At 49.5% G+C, this 20,343-nt stretch overlaps 1 protein-coding gene across 1 annotated transcript in view; it reads right to left on the minus strand.

Annotated features, from left to right (window-relative positions):
* Positions 1-20,343, minus strand: part of poldip3 (polymerase (DNA-directed), delta interacting protein 3) — a 49,287-nt gene that overhangs the window by 18,208 nt on the left and 10,736 nt on the right. Inside the window, exons 2-5 of the mRNA XM_038783493.1 lie at positions 16,688-17,108; positions 6,998-7,075; positions 1,965-2,078; positions 62-253 (exon numbers count right to left, since the gene is read on the minus strand). Coding sequence (XP_038639421.1) covers positions 62-253; positions 1,965-2,078; positions 6,998-7,075; positions 16,688-17,108 — 805 coding nt within the window. The remainder of the gene's footprint in view (positions 1-61; positions 254-1,964; positions 2,079-6,997; positions 7,076-16,687; positions 17,109-20,343) is intronic.

The following is a 20,343-nucleotide window of genomic DNA, read 5'->3' on the forward strand; positions in this document are numbered from 1 at the left end:
AGAAGCTGTAATTCAGGGGGGGGCTCATGGACACTGGCGGTGTAGAGTGAATGTTGGGTACCTCAAGAGGCAACACGTCATCAGCCGGGTCCTGCTCTGCTGTTAGTGCCGCCGTTCTCGATACGTTTGCCGGCGGTCTTGAGCGTGTGAGGGTGAGAGGCGCGGGCGGAGGAGCAGTGTACGAGTCATTCTGGACCACTTTTGTCAGAGGAACAGCCTTTCCCAGAGAGAGCTTCGAGGCATTAAAACCAGGCTGGATGGAAAGAGCAGAGGAACCAGACAGAGACAAGAGTTTACTCCTGAATAAAATCCTCAGAATCAATTTAAATCCCACACATGTTCCCATCACAGGCATTTGCTCGAGTGCCTCTGGCTGATTCTCTGGACAGTCATGTTTCCTTAATGCTGAACATTTAAGAATTTCAAACTGCACTGATCCTGAAACATAGGTCTATAACTGAACGTGACACTGCGTGGGGCTCTGGTTTGAAGTAAGACCTGCAACTATCTAATAAAATGTGTCACATAATCCCAGCATAATACACTGCAGAAGAGGCCCTTTGGCCCATTGAGTTTGCACCGCGCATGAAAAACAATTGACCTGCCAACCTAATCCCATTCGTCAGCATTTAGCCCATAGCTTTGAATGTCATAATAATAATATGACGCGCCAAGTGCTCGTCCTGGTACTTTTTAAAGGTTGTGAGGCAACCCGCCTCTACCACCCTCCCAGGCAGTATATTCCAGACATTCACTACCTTCTGGGTAAAAAAGTTTTCCCTCAAATCTGTCGCTGAATCACAAACAGTAACCTCTTTAGGACTGGTTCTGCCTCCTCAGCATGTTCTGTTTTTTAATTCACATTTCCAACTCGCACATCTTTGGACTGTGGGAGGAAACCGGAGCACCCGGAGGGAACCCACGCACACGGGGAGAACGTGCAGACTCCGCACAGACAGTGACCCAAGTGGGAATCAAACCCAGAACCCTGGCACTGTGAAACAACAGTGCTACCCACTGTGCTACTGTGCCGCCCTAATCTGCTACCACTTTACCAGTTTTGTAGCTCTGGCGACAGGTGTTTCATGCCACCTCTCCTCTTACGGCTCCTGAACTGTTGCTGAGAACTTCAGCCTAATTACATTGATCAGCTTCACCACGGTAAGAACATTATCACCTCGTGAAGACACAAAGCTACAGTGCCGAGTGGAATGGGTCAGGGCTGGTGGGTTCCCACTTGGGGCATAAGTTCTATATTTTGACCAAGTTCTCCGCACCCCCCCCCCGGCCTCAGAAATAGTCGGAAAGTCAGGAAAGGATATCAAGGAATTGGGCAACTGGGAAGAGTCAGGAAGGGAATCAAGCACCTGTCAGGACTGTTCCGGGCAAGGAAAATTGCTCCATTGCAGTCACAGCCTGTGTCAGCACCAAGCACAGTCTGATGAGATACTGAACAGTGTAGGGAGATACAGAGGGGAGCTGGGTGCTTAGGAAAGGAGCCTGAAGATCGAACGCTTAGGCCTTGCACCCTAGGTGACCCAGTCCTGCCTTCCAATATCAGGACATTTTTGCTGGGCTTCCAGTGCAGATCCAGGAACCAGAGAGCTACCATCACAGGCAAGTCAATGATCGACGTTTTAAAGGCGGATTCATTTGGTCGAGGGGGCACTGTGCTACCGTGCCGTTTTGCCAATGACTGTAAATCTTTATTCACTGGTTAGAAGTCTTCTTGCCACGGGGAACAGTTTTCCCTATTACAGCACAGAAGGATGCCATTCGGCCCATCATTCCTGTGCCAAGACCCTCCATTAATCTGGAACACCTCCATTAATCCACAGGCCCATAAGGGCATGCACCTCCCCATAGTATGCCAGTTGCCCCAGGCCATCACTGTATTCCCCTGCAGCCAAATTACAGCACAACACACAAATCACAACATCTCCAAATAAAAACAAAACACTCACCCTTTTCTGAGTGAGGTGGTTTATCACTGTGCCGATTTTTAAGGGTTTGTTTGTCACAGGTATCGAATGTAGAATTTCCTCGTCCTCCTCTTCCATGTCCTCTTCCTCGAGGACCTGGGGCAAAAGTGCAAGTGTGAGACCACAACCAATCTTCACAGGCTGGAGACTGAGCCCAACCATGATCAGACAGCTTCACACGGGTTAGTCTGAATTCAAATCCGATGGCCTGATCAGATTGCTCTTCTGGTAGTGGTTCAGTACCAGCGATAGCTATTCACAGTTTCCTCCCAGAATCTCATTCCCCGCCTTTCTCCTGTGACAAAGCCTTGCACGCTCCATGTGGGAATGTCTCCTCCCACTACCCCCTCGTTCAAGTAAAAATCCACTCTCTCTGTTCCTTTGTTACTGATTCACCAGGCTGTGTAAATATTCTATTTAACCTCTCAAAACCTAGCGAGAGATTACAACTGAAGTAAAGATGAAAAGAGAACAATAACCAGGCCGACGTCACAGTGCCGGATAGAAGGCAGTGTCACTATATTCAACTGGAGAGAGTCACAGCAATAACCTTATTCATGGTCAGTGAAATAATCGTTTAATGTCTGTGACATGAAGCTGGTTAGAACAACAGCCGACTACTACATACCTGAAACCCGATAGGTGAGGAGGGAGATTCTATCCGAATGTGTTGGAAACACATAGTGACATGAACATGGCTGTTTGCCACTTTGCACTGTTAAAGGTCACGCCTTTAAAAAATGGCCATTTAGAGAAGGTACTGCAGAAGGCTGTCTTTTCTGTAACCCAGAAAACGGGGGCTGTATCCCAGCAGCCTGACATGGTAATCCGGCAGGCCTGCACCCACCAGTACTGTACCCCAGTGTATAGTGATGGATCTGCACCCACCAATGCTGTACCCCAGTATATAGTGATGGATCTGCACCCACCAGTACTGTACCCCAGTGTATAGTGATGGATCTGCACCCACCAGTACTGTACCCCAGTGTATAGTGATGGATCTGCACCCACCAATGCTGTACCCCAGTGTATAGTGATGGATCTGCACCCACCAGTACTGTACCCCAGTGTATAGTGATGGATCTGCACCCACCAGTGCTGTACCCCAGTGTTATAGTGATGGATCTGCACCCACCAGTACTGTACCCCAGTGTATAGCGATGGAGCTGCACCCACTAGAGCTGTACCCCAGTGTATAGTAATGGATCTGCACCCACCAGTGCTGTACCGCAGTGTATAGCGATGGATCTGCACCCACTAGTGCTGTACCCCAGTGTTATAGTGATGGATTTGAACCCACCAGTACTGTACCCCGGCGTATAGTGATGGATCTGCACCCACTAGTACTGTACCCCAGTGTATAGTGATGGATCTGCACCCACCAGTACTGTACCCCAGTGTATAGTGATGGATCTGCACCCACTAGTACTGTACCCCAGTGTATAGTGATGGATCTGCACCCACCAGTACTGTACCCCAGTGTATAGCGATGGATCTGCACCCACCAGTACTGTACCCCAGTGTATAGTGATGGATCTGCACCCACCAGTACTGTACCCCAGTGTATAGCGATGGATCTGCACCCACCAGTACTGTACCCCAGTATATAGTGATGGATCTGCACCCACTAGTACTGTACCCCAGTGTATAGTGATGGATCTGAACCCACCAGTACTGTACCCCGGCGTATAGTGATGGATCTGCACCCACCAGTACTGTACCCCAGTGTATAGCGATGGATCTGCACCCACCAATGCTGTACCCAGTGTATAGTGATGGATCTGAACCCACCAGTACTGTACCCCAGCGTATAGCGATGGATCTGCACCCACCAGTACTGTACCCCAGTGTATAGTGATGGATCTGCACCCACCAGTACTGTACCCCAGTGTATAGTGATGGATCTGCACCCACCAGTACTGTACCCCAGTGTATAGTGATGGATCTGGACCCACCAGTACTGTACCCCAGTGTATAGTGATGGATCTGCACCCACCAATGCTGTACCCCAGTGTCATAGTGATGGAGCTGCACCCACTAGTGCTGTACCCCAGTGTTACAGTGATGCATTTGCACGCACTAGTGCTGTACCCCAGTGGGCATCTCCGAGGCCCGATGTACCGTAGTCCTCCCAAGTGTGTGCCGGCTGGCAATGGGCCTCATGTGCACGGTTCGGATTTCTTACATTGGTCAATGCACATGTGCATAGGCCTAACTGATGTAAAAATTCAGAGCAGCGCATGTGTGGCCCGTTCCGGCCGACGATGCACAGGAGATCCCAGGTTCTTTGGGACTAGGAGGTGTCGACTGCGGAGTTGAAGATAAAGGCTTCATGCACCTGCGCAAAAAACACAATGGCACAAAAAAATGGCACAAAAGCCTGGGACAAGGGAGGGAGGAAAGGAAAGGCTGAAGAAGAAAAGAGAGAAAACAGGGAGAAGTAAAAAAATAAAGTTCCCAGGAAGGGAAGAAGACAGAGGTTGGAATTCTTCGGCCTTGCCTGCCGGCGACAGGAAATTCCCGCCCGAGGTCAATGAACCGTTACATGGTCCACGTCCTGTCCGGACGATCTGCCCGGTGCCGGGCGCAGGTGAAGAATCCAGCCCAGAGCAACAAACAAGAACAAATAAAGTTAAGAAAAGGAGAAACAGGCTCCGATTTTGTATTTGACATGCAAATGGTGGTAAGGTTTGCATTGTTAACTTCATAAACTAATGAAAATTGTATTAAATGGCAGCTTGACATGTTTTTAGGAGGTTTTAGAGATAAAAGGCTTTTACGATTAGGGAGTTCAGTTGGAGAAAATAGGTGTGCCTCAAAATTTTGTAGCATAAAAGTGTGCCAATACGTAACAACGGATGGAATCCACTGCTATACAGTGATGGATCCACACCCACCAGTATTGTGCCATGATACATACATAGAAGATAGGAGCAGAAGGCCTTTTGGCCCTTCGAGCCTGTTCCACCATTCATCACCATCATGGCTGATCGTCAAACTCAATAGCCTAATCCTGCTTTCCCCCCATAGCCTTTGATCCCATTCTCCCCAAGTGCTATATCCAGCCGCCTCTTGAATATATTCAATGTTTTAGCATCAACTACTTCCTGTGGTAATGAATTCCACAGGCTCACCACTCTTTGCGTGACAAAATGTCTCCTTATCTCTGTCCGAAATGGTTTATCCTGAATCCTCAGGATGTGACCCCTGGTTCTGGACACACCCATCATTGGCAACATCTTCCCTGCATCTACCCTGTCTAGTCCTGTTAGAATTTTATAAGTCTCTATGAGATCCCCCCTCTTTCTTCTGAACTCCAGCGAGAACAATCCCAACCTAGTCAATCTCTCCCCATATGACAGTCCTGCCATCCCTGGAATCAGTCTGGTAAACCATGATAGATCTGTACCCACCAGTTTAGCTCCAGCTTAGGGCCGGTTTAGCTCAGCTGGCTGAACAGCTGGTTTGTGATGCAGAGCGAGGCCAACAGCAGCGTGGGTTCAATCCCCATACCGGCATGAAGGCTCCACCATCTCAACCTTGCCCCTCGCCTGAGGTGTGGTGGTCCTCAGGTTAAATCGCCACCAGCTCTCCCCCCTCAAAGGGGAAAGCAGCCTTTGGTCATTTGGGACTACTTTACTCCAGCATTGAACACTGCTGGATCTGCGCCAGAGTATGATATATCACAGATGGATCAGCACCCACCTGCTTCAAACACTACCTCCAGCGACCCCGCCTGCAGGTTTAAGGAGGTGCAGTTTATATTCTTTTGAGTGAACCAATAAATCAATTAAAAGGGGGGCAAATTAACAAAAGGTCAAATAAATACGTACTGTTGCCAAAGAACTAAATCACAAAGCAAACTTACAAAAATCAAAGTAAAAAGTGAGTGTTGGCATCAATAAAGTACCCCAGACTCTGTGGTGTCCCTGATCACGACCGGCCTCCAGCGTGTCGATGGACACCGCGTGCTCTCCCTCCACAGACACAAACTCAACTGTGGAAGGGAGGTAGTCGGGTCGGACGATCCCCTCGCCCGCCTGCTACCTGGAACTGTTAATGGCCAACACTGCCTCCGCATCGTGTGCCGAAAGATCAGGAGTGCGGGACTGAAATCCAATCAAAAATAAGGGGCCTCACGGTAGCATGGTGGTTAGCATCAATGCTTCACAGCTCCAGGGTCCCAGGTTCGATTCCCGGCTGGGTCACTGTCTGTGTGGAGTCTGCACGTCCTCCCCGTGTGTGCGTGGGTTTCCTCCGGTTTCCTCCCACAGTCCAAAGATGTGCGGGTTAGGTGGATTGGCCATGCTAAATTGCCCGTAGTGTAAGGTTAATGGGGGGGATTGTTGGGTTACGGGTATACGGGTTACGTGGGTTTAAGTATGGTGATCATTGCTCGGCACAACATCGAGGGCCGAAGGGCCTGTTCTGTGCTGTACTGTTCTATGTTCTATTACAAAGCAAATTCTGAACAAAACTGAAAACGAGCGTGGAAACGATTGTAACCTATATCACAGAATTTACAGTGCAGAAGGAGGCCATTCGGCCCATCGAGTCTGCACCGGCTCTTGGAAAGACCACCCTACCCAAGGTCAATACCTTCACCCTATCCCCATACCCAGTAACCCCACCCAACACTAAGGGCAATTTTGGACACTAAGGGCAATTTAGCATGGCCAATCCACCTAACCAGCCATCTTTGGACTGTGGGAGAAACCCACGCAGACACGGGATGTGCAGACTCCACACAGACAGTGACCCAAGCCGGGAATCGAACCTGAGACCTTGGAGCTGTGAAGCAATTGTGCTATCCACAATGCTACCGTGCTGCCCACGGACTCCACAGGCCCACAAACAAAAACTTCCCAGTTGCAGTTTAAACAAGGACAATCCTGGGATTTTCTATTTCCTTGTTTTACATATATTGAAATGTCGCTGGACAGAGTACAGTTATGTAGTTATGGACTCTCCCTTTCTGAATCTGCAGTGCTGAAGTAATGCCAGCGAATTCTCACCTGGCCAGGGCTCTGGTCATTCACCACATTGATTCGCATTCCCAAAGGTTGAGTCAGCACAGGCGTAACAGGTCTTTTCTGTGAACGCAAAATGAAAACATTGCAGTTATTACATGAAGCAAAGCAGCAGCTCAGCACTGCATAGGCTGAGGAAATTAAAGAAAGAGCTGGCATTGTCATGGGTCTGCCTAGCAACAGCAGTAACACAAATCTAACAAGACAGAAGAGGATGCAACCCGCCCAGCAACAGGTAGAAATCTGCCCAGCAAAGGCATTAGCCAGCATTCAATAGGCCAGATGAGATGCCGGTAATGAGATTAGTATGCATCAAAGATAGAATCGGTGTGAATCACCTATTAGTAGAAACAGTTAGCCGATTGGGAGATCAGGGAGGTATGTACACTGTCATTTCTAGAGTCTGGCAATTTAATAGAGACAGGCAGCCAAATACTACGAATGCAGGATCAAAGAGGAGACAGGGTATAATTGCCAGCCCCCTCAGAAGGAGTGAGACCAGTTACAAGCAGCTCCCTGGAGGTTAATTTTACATCTAACAGCCGAGTGGGCCAGCTTTATATCTCATGGTAACTAGAAGCTGGTTTTGACTTATTTGACTATTTACTTTGGAAGTTCTTTGTGGATTTTAAAAAAAATTTAGAGTACCCAATTCATTTTTTCCAATTAAGGGGCAATTTAGCGTGGCCAATCCACCTACCCTGCACATCTTTGGGTTGCGGGGCGAAACCCACGCAAACATGGGGAGAATGTTTTGGGGGAAAATTTTGAGGAGTTCAGGGATATATTTTGGAACAAGGGAGGGCGGTACGGTGACGCAGTGGGTTAGCAGTGCTGCCTCACGGCGCCGAGGACGCGGGTTCGATCCTGGCCCTGGGTCACTGTTTGTGTGGTTTGCACATTCTCCCCGTGTCTGCGTGGGTTTCAACCCCACAACCCAAAGATGTGGTCAGGTGGATTGGCCACGCTAAATTGCCCCTTAATTGGAAAAAAATAACTGGATATTCTAAATTAAGTTTTTAAAAACATATTTTGGTACAAGGGGTACGTTCTCCATAAACTGCCTGGGTTTAGCAATTCATACACTTAATTATGTTAGAGTAGATAGCCAGCATTCAAAAGAAAGTTCATGTGTATTTCTCTTTTCTTTCTATTTTAATAATTGTTACATGATGACTAGGCTGCTTATTATCATTGAGGTATCATTTAACTACTCACACCATTCCAAACACAAAACTATACACCCCCACGTACCGGTGTTCCAAGTTAGGATACCCTTGCAGATAAGATCAGTAGGTTCAAGACAGAAAATTGGGGAAACTGGCCCTCACATCTTTAGATGTAAAGCTAGCTTCCAGGCTGCTAGATGTAAACTGGCCTCCCTGCTTCGGAGGGGGCTGGCAATTATACCATATCCCCCCTTTCATTCTATATTCTGTATATATGGCTGCCTGTCTCTATAAAATTCCTTGACTTCAGTAATTGCCATGTGTATACCTCCCGGATTCCCCAATCGTCCGTAATAGGCGATTCACATCTGATTTCTATTTCTGATGCCTGCTAATCTCGTTACTGGGAAAGACTCATCTCATCCAGTCTTTTGAATGCTGGCTACTGCTGTTGCTAGGCAGATTTCTACCTGTTGCTGACGGGTTACATCCTATTCTGTCTTGTTAGATTTGTATTATTGCTGTTGCTAGGTAAATCCATGACAGCATTTAAACAGCAATATTCCAAACCTTCAGACACCCATTAAGTGCCAAAAGTGCCTTTGAACTGTACCACTGTTGAAAGTTTGGCAGCCAAATTACTCAGAGCAAAATCTCACAGTGGGTTAATCATAATCAGCTTTACTGATGTTGGTGGAGGGATAAATGAAATGAATGAAAATCGCTCATTGTCACAAGTAGGCTTCAAATGAAGTTACTGTGAAAAGCCCCTAGTCGCCACATTCCGCCGCCTGCTCAGGAAGGCTGGTACGGGAATTGGACCGTGCTGCTGGCCTGCCTTGGGTCTGCTTTAAAAGCCAGCGATTTAGCCGTGTGCTAAATGGTGACAGGACACCTGGGAGAACTGAAATGGTGCCATAGGACCGTTAGCACCCACTGGACAGGGTAGATGGGGATCTTGTCTCATCTCATCTGAAAGATTGCATCTCTGACAATTTCCCCAGTATCGCATGAGAAGTGGTCAACCTGGATTTGAGCTCAGGTATCTGGCGCAGGACTTGAACCCACAACCTTCTGATTCAAGAGAGGAGAGAGCTAGCTATTCGTCCTGAGCTGACAAGCTGACGCCCACACTGACTGTGATGGCCAGCAAAAATACAGACTGTACATTAGTCAGGTTGAAGATCCACTTTCTACAGAGCTGATACAAACACCACCTACAGAATCACGAGTACAGAAAGTTGGAGTAATGCAATGAACTGTTTCGAAGCATAATTAACTTCCCCTATCAGTGCTGTGACTATTTATTCTCCAACCCCAAAACCTCCCACTCCACTGCATTCGGTTTCTCCACAAAAGCTCGACCCACAGATTGACACTGGAAGGCTCACAACCACCCGGGACCCTGACGGGGAAAAGGCCACTCTAGTAGCAGCTCGTCCAAGTCCTTCCTTTCCGAAAAGTCTTGACCCAAGCTGAGGTACACTTCCCTGGGTGTGATGGATCCTCCCAATCCATCCCTCCAGGAGGAGGCCAGATAGCCCCTTGAGACTATTCAATGAGACCATGGCTGATTTGGGACCTAACCCCCATATCGCCTGATATGTCCAATGGGCAAAACCCTATCAACCTCAAAGAGTTAAAATTAACAACTGACCTAGCATCAATCGCTGTTTCAAGTTGAATATGAAGAGGAGTCATGTTCAACACAAAATGTTAACTCTGTCTCTCAGGACAGGCTGCCAGGCCTGCTGAGTTTAGCACAGTGGGCTGAACAGCTGGCTTGTAATGCAGAACAATGCCAGCAGCGCGGGTTCAATTCCCGTACCAACCTCCCCGAACAGGCGCCGGAATGTGGCGACTCGGGGCTTTTCACAGTAACTTCAGAACGGGTGAATGTCCTTATGCACCAAGGAATTATCGAAGAGTAGGGAAATTTAACAGTGGAGCACATTTAAAAGCTTCGTATCTAAATGCTCAAAGCATTCGGAACAAACTTAATGAGTTAACGGCGCAAATAGAAACAAAAGTGTATGGTTTGGTGGTGATTACTGAAACATGGTTACAAGGAGACCAGGTCTGGGAGTTGAATATCCAAGGGTACGCAGTATTTTGGAAAGATAGACTGAAAGGAAAAGGAGGTGGCGTAGTCCTACTAGTGAGGGAAGGGATCAGTGCTGGAATGAGAAATGATGGAAGCACTGGAGAGCAAGATGTGCAATCAGTCTGGGTAGAAATAAGAAATAGCAAAGGGAAAAAGTCCTTGGTAGGAGTAATCTGTAGGTCCCCAAACAGTAGTTCTGCTGTGTGGCACTGTATAAACCAGGAAATACTGGGGGCTTGTAAGAAAGGTGCGACAATATTCATGGGTGATTGTAATATGCACATAGACTGGAAGAATCAAATTGGCAAGAGTAGCTTGGACGCAGAGTTCATTGAACGCATTAGAGATTGTTGCTTGGAACAGGATGTTGGGAACTAACCAGGGAGGAGGCTACTCTCGATTTGGCACTCTATAATGAGGAGGGATTAATTAATGAGCTCATAGTTAAGGATCCACTCGGGAGTAGTGACCATAGTATGATAGAATTCAAGATTCAGTTTGGGGGCGAGAAAGTGGAGTCCCACACTTGTGTTCTGGAATTAAACAAGGTTATTACATAGACATGAGGACAGATTTGGCCCAAATAGAGAAGGCAGGGAGGCTAAAGGGTAGGACAGCTGATGAGCAGGAGCAGTTGTTTAAGGAGATACTCAATTCCTCACAACTAAAATATATTCCAGAGAGGAAGAAAGACGGTACGAGGGGTAAAAAAACATCCATGGCTAAACAAGGAGGTCAAGGACAACAAAAAGGCAAAAGCTAAGGTATACCATGTTGCAAAGGCTGGGAGATTGGGAAAGTTTCAAACATAAACAAAGGGGAACTAAAAAAGTAATTAACAGAACTAAAGTAAATTACAAAAATAAAAGTGCAGAATATCAAAAAAGATAGCAAAAATTTGCTAAGTACATAAAAGGGGAGAGAGTCACCATGTTGAATGTTGGTCCCCAGGAAGATGAAACTGGTGAGTTAATAGTGGGGAACACAGAAATGGCAAAGATGCTGAATCTTTTTTTAAAAATTTAGAGTACCCAATTATTTTTTTCCAATTAAGGGGCAATTTAGCGTGGCCAATTCACCTAACCTGCACATCTTTGGGTTGTGGGGGTGAAACCCACGCAGACACGGGGAGAACGTGCAAACTCCACACGGACAGTGGCCCAGGGCCGGGATTCAAACCCAGGTCCTCAGCGCCATAGGCAGCAATGCTAACCACTGTGCCACCGTGCTGCCCCAAAGATGCTGAATCAATGCTTTGCCTCAGTTTTCACGGTGGAGGACACGAATACCATTCCTATAGGAATAAGCAATTCAGAGGTCATAGAAAGGGTGGAACTCGGAACAATTAGCATCAATAGGGAAACAGTAGTCAACAAATTCTTGGGATTGAGGGCAGACAAGTCCCCAGGGCCTGATGGCCTACATCTTTTTTTAAAACATAAATTTAGAGTACCCAATTCATTTTTTCCAATTAAGGGGAAATTTAGCGCGGCCAATCCACCTAGCCTGCACATCTTTGGGTGGGGGCGAAATCCACGCAAACACAGGGAGAATGTGCAAACTCCACACGGACAGTGGCCCAGAGCCGGGATCGAACCTGGGACCTCGGGGCCGTGAGGCAGCAGTGCTAACCACTGCACCGCCGTGCTGTCCCTGATTGTCCCTATCTTAGGGTACTGAAGGAAGTAGCAGCGGAGATAGTGGATCCATTGGTTATAATATTCCAAAATTCCCTGGACACAGGAAAGGTTCCAGTGGATTGGGAAAAATGCTAATTACGTTATTCAAAAAAGGGAGACAGAATGTGGGAAATTACAGGCCAGTTAGTTTGACATCTGTTGTTGGAATCAATTATCAAGGAAGTAATATCAGGATGTTTGGAAAGTTAAAACGCTACCCATCAGAGTCAGCATGGTTTTCCTAAGGGCAAATCATGTTTGACTAACATGCTCGAGTTCTTTGAAGATGTAACAAGCAAAGTGGATAATGAGGATCCTGTAGATGTAGATGGACTTCCAGAAGGTGTTTGATAAGGTGACGCACAGAAGATTAGATCACATGGGATATGGGTAATTTATTAGCCTGGCGAGAAGACAGAGAATTGGGATAAATGGGTCTTTTACTAGATGACAAGATGTAACTCGTGGGGTGCCACAGGAACTCGGTCCTTGGGCCCCAGTTATTTACAACAAATATAAATGACTTGGATACAGGGATAGAAGGTTCTGTAGCCAAATTTGCAGACAACACAAAAATATGTGGGACAGTAAGTTGCAATGAGGAAATAAGAACCTTCCAAATGGATATAGATAGATTTGGAGAGTGGTCCAAAATGTGGCAGGAGTACAACATGGATAAGTGTGAGGTCATGCACGTTGGTCGGAAAAAAGGGAAGGCAACTTATTATCAAAATGGGAAGAGACTTTGGGGTGCTCCGGTGCAGAGGGATCTGGAATCCCTCATGCACGAGTCACAGAAAACGAGCGTGCAAGTGCAGCAGATAATAAAGAAAGTGAATGGAATGTTGGCATTTATAGCTAAAGGAATAGAGTATAAAGGTAAGAAAGTGTTGTTGCAACTATACAAGGCCTTGGTGAGACCGTATCTGGAGTATTGTGCACAGTTTTGGTCCCTTATTTGAGGAACGATGTAGTGGCATTGGAGGCAGTTCAGAGGAGGTTCACTAGATTGATTCCAGAGACGAGGGGTTTGCCGAATGAGGAGAGATTGAACAGTTTAGGCCTATACTCTCTAGAGTTTAGAAGAATGAAGGGAGATCAAATTAAGCTATACAGATGATGAGGTATGGATAAAGTAGACATGGAGCGGAAGCTTCCTCTTGTGGGACATTCTAGAACAAGGGATCACAGTCTTAGGATAAGAGGCAGCAAATTTAAAATGGTGTTGAGGAGAAACTACTTCTCCCAAAGGGTTTTGAATCTATAGAATTTGCTACCCGAGATTGTGGTGGATGCTGGGACATTGAATAGATTTATGGAGGAGGCAGGTAGGTTTTTAACTGGCAATGGGTTGAAGGGTTATGGAGAACGGGCAGGACGGTAGAGTTAAAGCCAGGGTGAGATCAGCCATGATCGAATGGCGGAGCAGACTTGATGGGCCAAATGACCTAATTCTGCTCCTATATATCTGATGATGATCTGTGTGCATGGACTCCCAAGTCCATTGGATCCTCAGTCCAGCTTTTCGCCAATCACAAAATCCCCCGTTTTCATCCAAAGCAGATGGCCTTCACACTTGCCTGCACTGCAATTAATTTCCTACAGTAAATACACGGGTTCCCAAACTGGGACCTGCAGACCCCTGGGTGTCCGTGATAGATCTCCGGGGGACCATGAAGCTGGTGGTCGCCATATAACCAACAATGGCTGGTTTCAGCACGCAAAGTTTAATCAGGGAAATCAAATAGGAATTTGAAAGCAAGGCCTCATGGAGCCCTGGATGATGACAGGCTGACTAGTCCAGGCCAGTGCTCCGAGAACCCTTGCTTTGATTGGCCCATGTGGTTTATTCGATCTCTCTGTTGCCGGGCAGAAAGGTCAGTGGCCAACAGCAAAGAAGAGGGTGAGCTGGGAGCTGACCGGAGACCAGTCGGCCTGAAGCAGAGAAGAGACGACAAAAGGTGGAAGAGGTGACAGCAGTGAAGAGAGGCTGCAGCATGGCCTAAAGGCAGCAGCGGAGCCTCGGGAAAGGAATGGGGAGCATTTGGGCCTCGGAGAGAGGCAAGTGTGAGGATATGTGCACGCGAGAGAGGGGGGCGCGCGAGAGTGAGGGGGGTGTGCGCGCGCGCGAGAGAGGAGGGTGTACGCGTGAGAGAGGGGGGGAAGTGCGCGCGCGAGAGAGGGGGAAGTGCGCGCGCGTGAGAGGGGGAAGTGCGCGCGCGAGAGAGGGGGGAGTGCGCGCGCGAGAGAGGGGGGAGTGCGCGCGCGAGAGAGGGGGGAGTGCGCGCGCGAGAGAGGGGGGAGTGCGCGCGCGAGAGAGGGGGAGTGCGCGCGCGAGAGAGGGGGGAGTGCGCGCGCCGAGAGAGGGGGGAGTGCGCGCGCGAGAGAGGGGGAGTGCGCGCGCGAGAGAGGGGGGGAGCCGCGCGCGAGAGAGGGGTGGAGTGCGCGCAGCGGGAGAGGGGGGAGTGCGCGCGCGAGAGAGGGGGAAGTGCGCGCGCGAGAGAGGGGGAAGTGCGCGCGCGGAGAGAGGGGGAAGTGCGCGCGCAAGGGAAGTGGGTGTGCGCGCGCGAGTGGGGTGTGCGCGCGAGAGCCGGGGCTGAGCGTGCGAGAGCCGGGGCTGAGCGTGCGAGAGCCGGGGCTGAGCGTGCGAGAGCCGGGGCTGAGCGTGCGAGAGCCGGGGCTGAGCGTGCGAGAGCCGGGGCTGAGCGTGCGAGAGCCGGGGCTGAGCGTGCGAGAGCCGGGGCTGAGCGTGCGAGAGCCGGGGCTGAGCGTGCGAGAGAGGGGGCTAAGCGTGCGAGAGAGGGGGCTTAGTGCGTGAGAGCGGGGGCTGAGTGTGTGAGAGAGGGGGCTGTGTGTGTGAGAGAGGGGGCTGAGTGTGTGAGAGCGGCGGCTGAGTGCGTCAGAGTGGGGGCTGAGTGTGTCAGAGCAGGGGCTGAGTGTGACAGAGCGGGGGCTGACTGAGCGAGGGCTGAGTGTGTCAGAGTGGGGGCTGACTGTCAGAGCGGGTGCTGAGTGTGTGTGAAGGGGGCTGAGTGTGTGTGAGGGGGGCTGAGTGTGTGAGAGAGGGCTGAGTGTGTCAGAGCGGCGGCTGAGTGCGTCAGAGCGGGGGCTGAGTGTGTCAGAGCAGGGGCTGAGTGTGACAGAGCGGGGACTGACTGAGCGAGGGCTGAGTGTGTCAGAGCGGGGGCTGAGTGTGTCAGAGTGGGGGCTGACTGAGCGAGGGCCGAGTGTGTCAGAGCGGGTGCTGAGTATGTGTGAAGGGGGCTGAGTGTGCGAGAGTGGGAACTGTGTGTGTGTGAGAGGGGGCTGAGTGTGTGTGAGGGGGGCTGAGTGTGTGTGAGGGGGGCTGAGTGTGTGTGAGGGGGGCTGAGTGTGTGAGAGAGGGCTGAGTGTGTGAGAGCGGGGTCTGAGTGTGTCAGAGCGGGGTCTGAGTGTGTGAGAGGGGGGGCTGAGTGTGTCAGAGCGGGGGCTGAGTGTGTGAGAGTCACTCATCGTCCCAACTTGGAAATATATCGGCCGTTCCTTCACTATTGCTGGAGCAGCATGCTGGAACACGCTCCCTAACAGCACAGGGGGTGCACCTACACTACAGGAACTGCAGCAGTTCAAGAAGGCAGCTCACCAAAACCATTTGAAGGGCAATTAGAGATGGGTAATAAATTCCGGTCAAACCAGCAACACCTTCATCCCCTAAATGATTTTTTAAAAGCAGGCTGCTGGCATGTCCACTGGATTTTACCTGGTGGTTTCCTTATGAAAGTGAGGAGTTGCCCCATTTCCACCTTATCAAACTGCATCAATATCAGTTTTCAACCTAATCGTCGCTCGGCAGAGTAACCTAACACCAACCAATCTCCTCCAATTAATTAACCAATATCTGTGTGCGAATTTCTTCTCTCTGTCCTGGCTGACTGCACCTCTCAGCCTAATAAACTTGAATCTGACCCTACGGTGAATTCCAAGTAATTTCTACGCAGAACTTCAGGAATGAGGAGAATGCATCGTTTCCTCCACCCACTGACCCTCCGCTCTCCTGATTCTACAGCTCATACCTCTACCGGATATGGTTTACCGTTCCCCCCATCCTGTCCACTCTCCCCAATCGACTTACACTTTACAAACTTGGCTCCGTCCATGGCAACAGAGTCTACCAATTTTCCAATTACTAAGGTTAAAGTTTTAGGTCACTTGGTTTGATCTGTTGGGCCGATTCAGCAGAGGGTGATGTTGGCTCCTGACTCAACACCACCCTCAAGTATTGGCCCAAAATCAGATGCTCATCGGAAAAAGCTACGGCCTGAAGTTCCAGTCTCAAGCGATGTACCTCGAGACATGATTATTTGATGATATTAAACCCTCCCCGCCCTAGAATCGGAAGGAATGCCGGGAGAGGATTTCTGATGAAAATGAAATCCAGCAGGAAACAGAGGGAGAAAGGGACAGAATATGCAGTCAGACAGTGCCAGCTAGAACAGTGCAGCCCCGATGTGCTCCCTGGATCACCTGGGACCCGAGAGGAAACAAACGCCAGGGACTGAGACGGCCTCTCTGGCGATGCAAGCGACACCGTCACCAGCCTCCCCCGGTCACGGCGCCGCCCTCTCTTGTAAAGGGCAGCAGCATTGCTACCCACGTAAGGAATGCACCACATGGTAACAGATGGTTTGACACAGTAAATAATCTTGTGCCAAATATACCGAGGTTGCAGGTTAAAAGTTTCCACCTGTGGTACTTGGAATGTTTTAGTTATCCTGCCTCCTGTGTTGATGGTTGCTTCTGTTGGAATAGTGGATGCAGCCGGACCACTTCTCCTGGAGCTCAGTCGCTCCCTTGCATCCAATACTTTCTTCACCGCCGCCATCTTTTCATTTCCTTCCTGGCCCTTCCTCGAATTGATCATTTCACGCGCGTCAAGAACCTTTGAGGTGCTCCCCATTATTTTTGAGCGCATGTCCTTCTGTCCCAGGCGTTCGCGAGCGTCTCTCATCGTTAGCCGCTGCCGAGCATCCGTGATGCCGATCTTCTGCCGAGCATCAAAAGTCCGTTGAGAGCCAGTGACGGGCCAGCTCGTGTTCAAGTTTACAAACTGATCTCCGATCCGTGACTTAACACCACCAACAAATGGCCAGGCACTCGGTGCTGGTCTGCGGGAAAAAAACAAGCAGCACAAATAAACCATTCAGCAGCGTCAAAACCCCAGCTCGAACATGATTCACCGACTCCCTGGATACTGACAGTGCAGATTGTTACAGTCACTGGGTAGGTGGGCAATGTTTTCACACTGTAGCAATAACCATATTCCTAGGTTACAGTACTGGTGGGGGTGGGTCTGTCACTGTATAACACTGGAGTACAGTACTGGTGGGGACGGGTCTGTCACTGTATAACACTGGACTACAGTACTGTAGTCCCGGGGCCTCACGGTAGCATGGTGGTTAGCATCAATGCTTCACAGCTCCAGGGTCCCAGGTTCGATTCCCGGCTGGATCACTGTCTGTGTGGAGTCTGCACGTCCTCCCCGTGTGCGCGTGGGTTTCCTCCGGGTGCTCCGGTTTCCTCCCACAGTCCAAAGATGTGCGGGTTAGGTGGATTGGCCATGCTAAATTGCCCGTAGTGTAAGGTTAATGGGGGGATTGTTGGGTTACGGGTATACGGGTTACGTGGGTTTAAGTGGGGTGATCATTGTTCGGCACAACATCGAGGGCCGAAGGGCCTGTTCTGTGCTGTACTGTTCTATGTAATACTGCGGTACAGTACTGGTGGAGACGGGTCTGTCACTGTATAACACTGGGGTACAGTACTGGTGGAGACGGGTCTGTCACTGTATAACACTGGACTACAGTACTGGTGGGGACGGGTCTGTCACTGTGTCACACTGGGGTACAGTACTGGTGGGGACGGGTCTGTTACTGTGTCACACTGGGGTACAGTACTGGTGGGGACGGGTCTGTCACTGTGTCACACTGGGGTACAGTACTGGTGGGGACGGGTCTGTCACTGTGTCACACTGGGGTACAGTACTGGTGGGGATGGGTCTGTCACTGTGTCTCACTGGGGTACAGTACTGGTGGGGACGAGTCTGTCACTGTATAACACTGGGGTACAGTACTGGTGGGGACGGGTCTGTTACTGTGTCACACTGGGGTACAGTACTGGTGGGGACGGGTCTGTCACTGTGTCACACTGGGGTACAGTACTGGTGGGGACGGGTCTGTCACTGTGTCACACTGGGGTACAGTACTGGTGGGGATGGGTCTGTCACTGTGTCTCACTGGGGTACAGTACTGGTGGGGACGAGTCTGTCACTGTATAACACTGGGGTACAGTACTGGTGGGGATGGGTCTGTCACTGTGTCTCACTGGGGTACAGTACTGGTGGGGACGGGTCTGTCACTGTGTCTCACTGGGGTACAGAAATGGTGGGGATTGGTCTGCCTTTGTGTCGCACTAGGGTACAGTACTGGCAGGGACGGGTCTGTCACTGTGTCACACTGGGGTACAGTACTGGTGGGGACGGGTCTGTCTCTGTGTAGTTAGGCACATATGTCAGCCAGAGCTAACAAGCCCCCGGGATCCAATGGCCTCACGAAAGGGACCCCAGCCGGGCACAGTTTAGCACCGGGACACGGTGGAACGGCATTGGAAAGTGATCGGAGGCCCCTGGGTGATCAGCCTGTGCCAGGGTGGCACCATGGCACTGATGCCAGCCGGACACATTGGCTGCGCCACCTGGGTGCCCAGGAGGTACTGGCAGAGGCACTGCCAAGCCAGCAGTGTCAAGGTGACATTTTGCCAATGCCAGTGATCGGGGGGTGCCTTGCCCTTTATGGTGGGGTACGGGGGGATCGAGGACCCTCGAGATTGAGGCAGTGCAGGAAATAAAGGTAAGTCCCGTTCAACAGCGGGGTCATTCCTGGCACTTGCAATCCACTAAACCCACGAAAAAGTGGATTTTCTCATTAAATCACACCCTATATCCTTTCTGAAGCAAGGGGACCAAAACTGCACCAGATGTAGCCTCACCAACACCCTGTACAGCTGCAGCAAACCTTTCCTACTTCTAAACTCGATTCCCTTTATAATAAATGACAACATTCCATTTGCCTTCCTAATCACCAGACTAAATGATTGTGATTCAGATACCATGACACCCAGTTCTGTACTGTATTTTTCTATGTTCTATCCCTCTGTACTTCAGAGTTAAGCAATCTCTCACCATTTAAATAATACAATGCTTTTCTATTGTTCCTGCCAAAGTGGTAAGTTTTCCCCACATGATACCCAGGCTATTAGAATAGATGGCATTGAGGTGCGTAGGGAAGAAGTGTTGGCAATTCTGGACAAGGTGAAAATAGATAAGTCCCCGGGGCCGGATGGGATTTATCCTAGGATTCTCTGGGAAGCCAGGGAAGAGATTGCTGAGCCTTTGGCTTTGATTTTTAGGTCATCATTGGCTACAGGAATAGTGCCAGAGGACTGGAGGATAGCAAATGTGGTCCCTTTGTTCAAGAAGGGGAGTAGAGATAACCCCGGTAACTATAGGCCGGTGAGCCTAACGTCTGTGGTGGGTAAGGTCTTGGAGAGGATTATAAAAGATACGATTTATAATCATCTAGATAGGAATAATATGATTAGGGATAGTCAGCATGGTTTTGTGAAGGGTAGGTCATGCCTCACAAACCTTATCGAGTTCTTTGAGAAGGTGACTGAACAGGTAGACGAGGGTAGAGCAGTTGATGTGGTGTATATGGATTTCAGTAAAGCGTTTGATAAGGTTCCCCACGGTCGGCTATTGCAGAAAATACGGAGGCTGGGGATTGAGGGTGATTTAGAGATGTGGATCAGAAATTGGCTAGTTGAAAGAAGACAGAGAGTGGTAGTTGATGGGAAATGTTCAGAATGGAGTTCAGTTACGAGTGGCGTACCACAAGGATCTGTTCTGGGGCCGTTGCTGTTTGTCATTTTTATAAATGACCTAGAGGAGGGCGCAGAAGGATGGGTGAGTAAATTTGCAGACGACACTAAAGTCGGTGGAGTTGTAGACAGTGCGGAAGGATGTTGCAGGTTACAGAGGGACATAGATAAGCTGCAGAGCTGGGCTGAGAGGTGGCAAATGGAGTTTAATGTGGAGAAGTGTGAGGTGATTCACTTTGGAAAGAATAACAGGAATGCGGAATATTTGGCTAATGGTAAAATTCTTGGTAGTGTGGATGAGCAGAGGGATCTCGGTGTCCATGTACATAGATCCCTGAAAGTTGCCACCCAGGTTGATAGGGTTGTGAAGAAGGCCTATGGTGTGTTGGCCTTTATTGGTAGAGGGATTGAGTTCCGGAGCCATGAGGTCATGTTGCAGTTGTACAAAACTCTAGTACGGCTGCA

This window comes from Scyliorhinus canicula, chromosome 23 (assembly GCF_902713615.1).
Source record: "Scyliorhinus canicula chromosome 23, sScyCan1.1, whole genome shotgun sequence".
Taxonomy (NCBI): domain Eukaryota; kingdom Metazoa; phylum Chordata; class Chondrichthyes; order Carcharhiniformes; family Scyliorhinidae; genus Scyliorhinus; species Scyliorhinus canicula.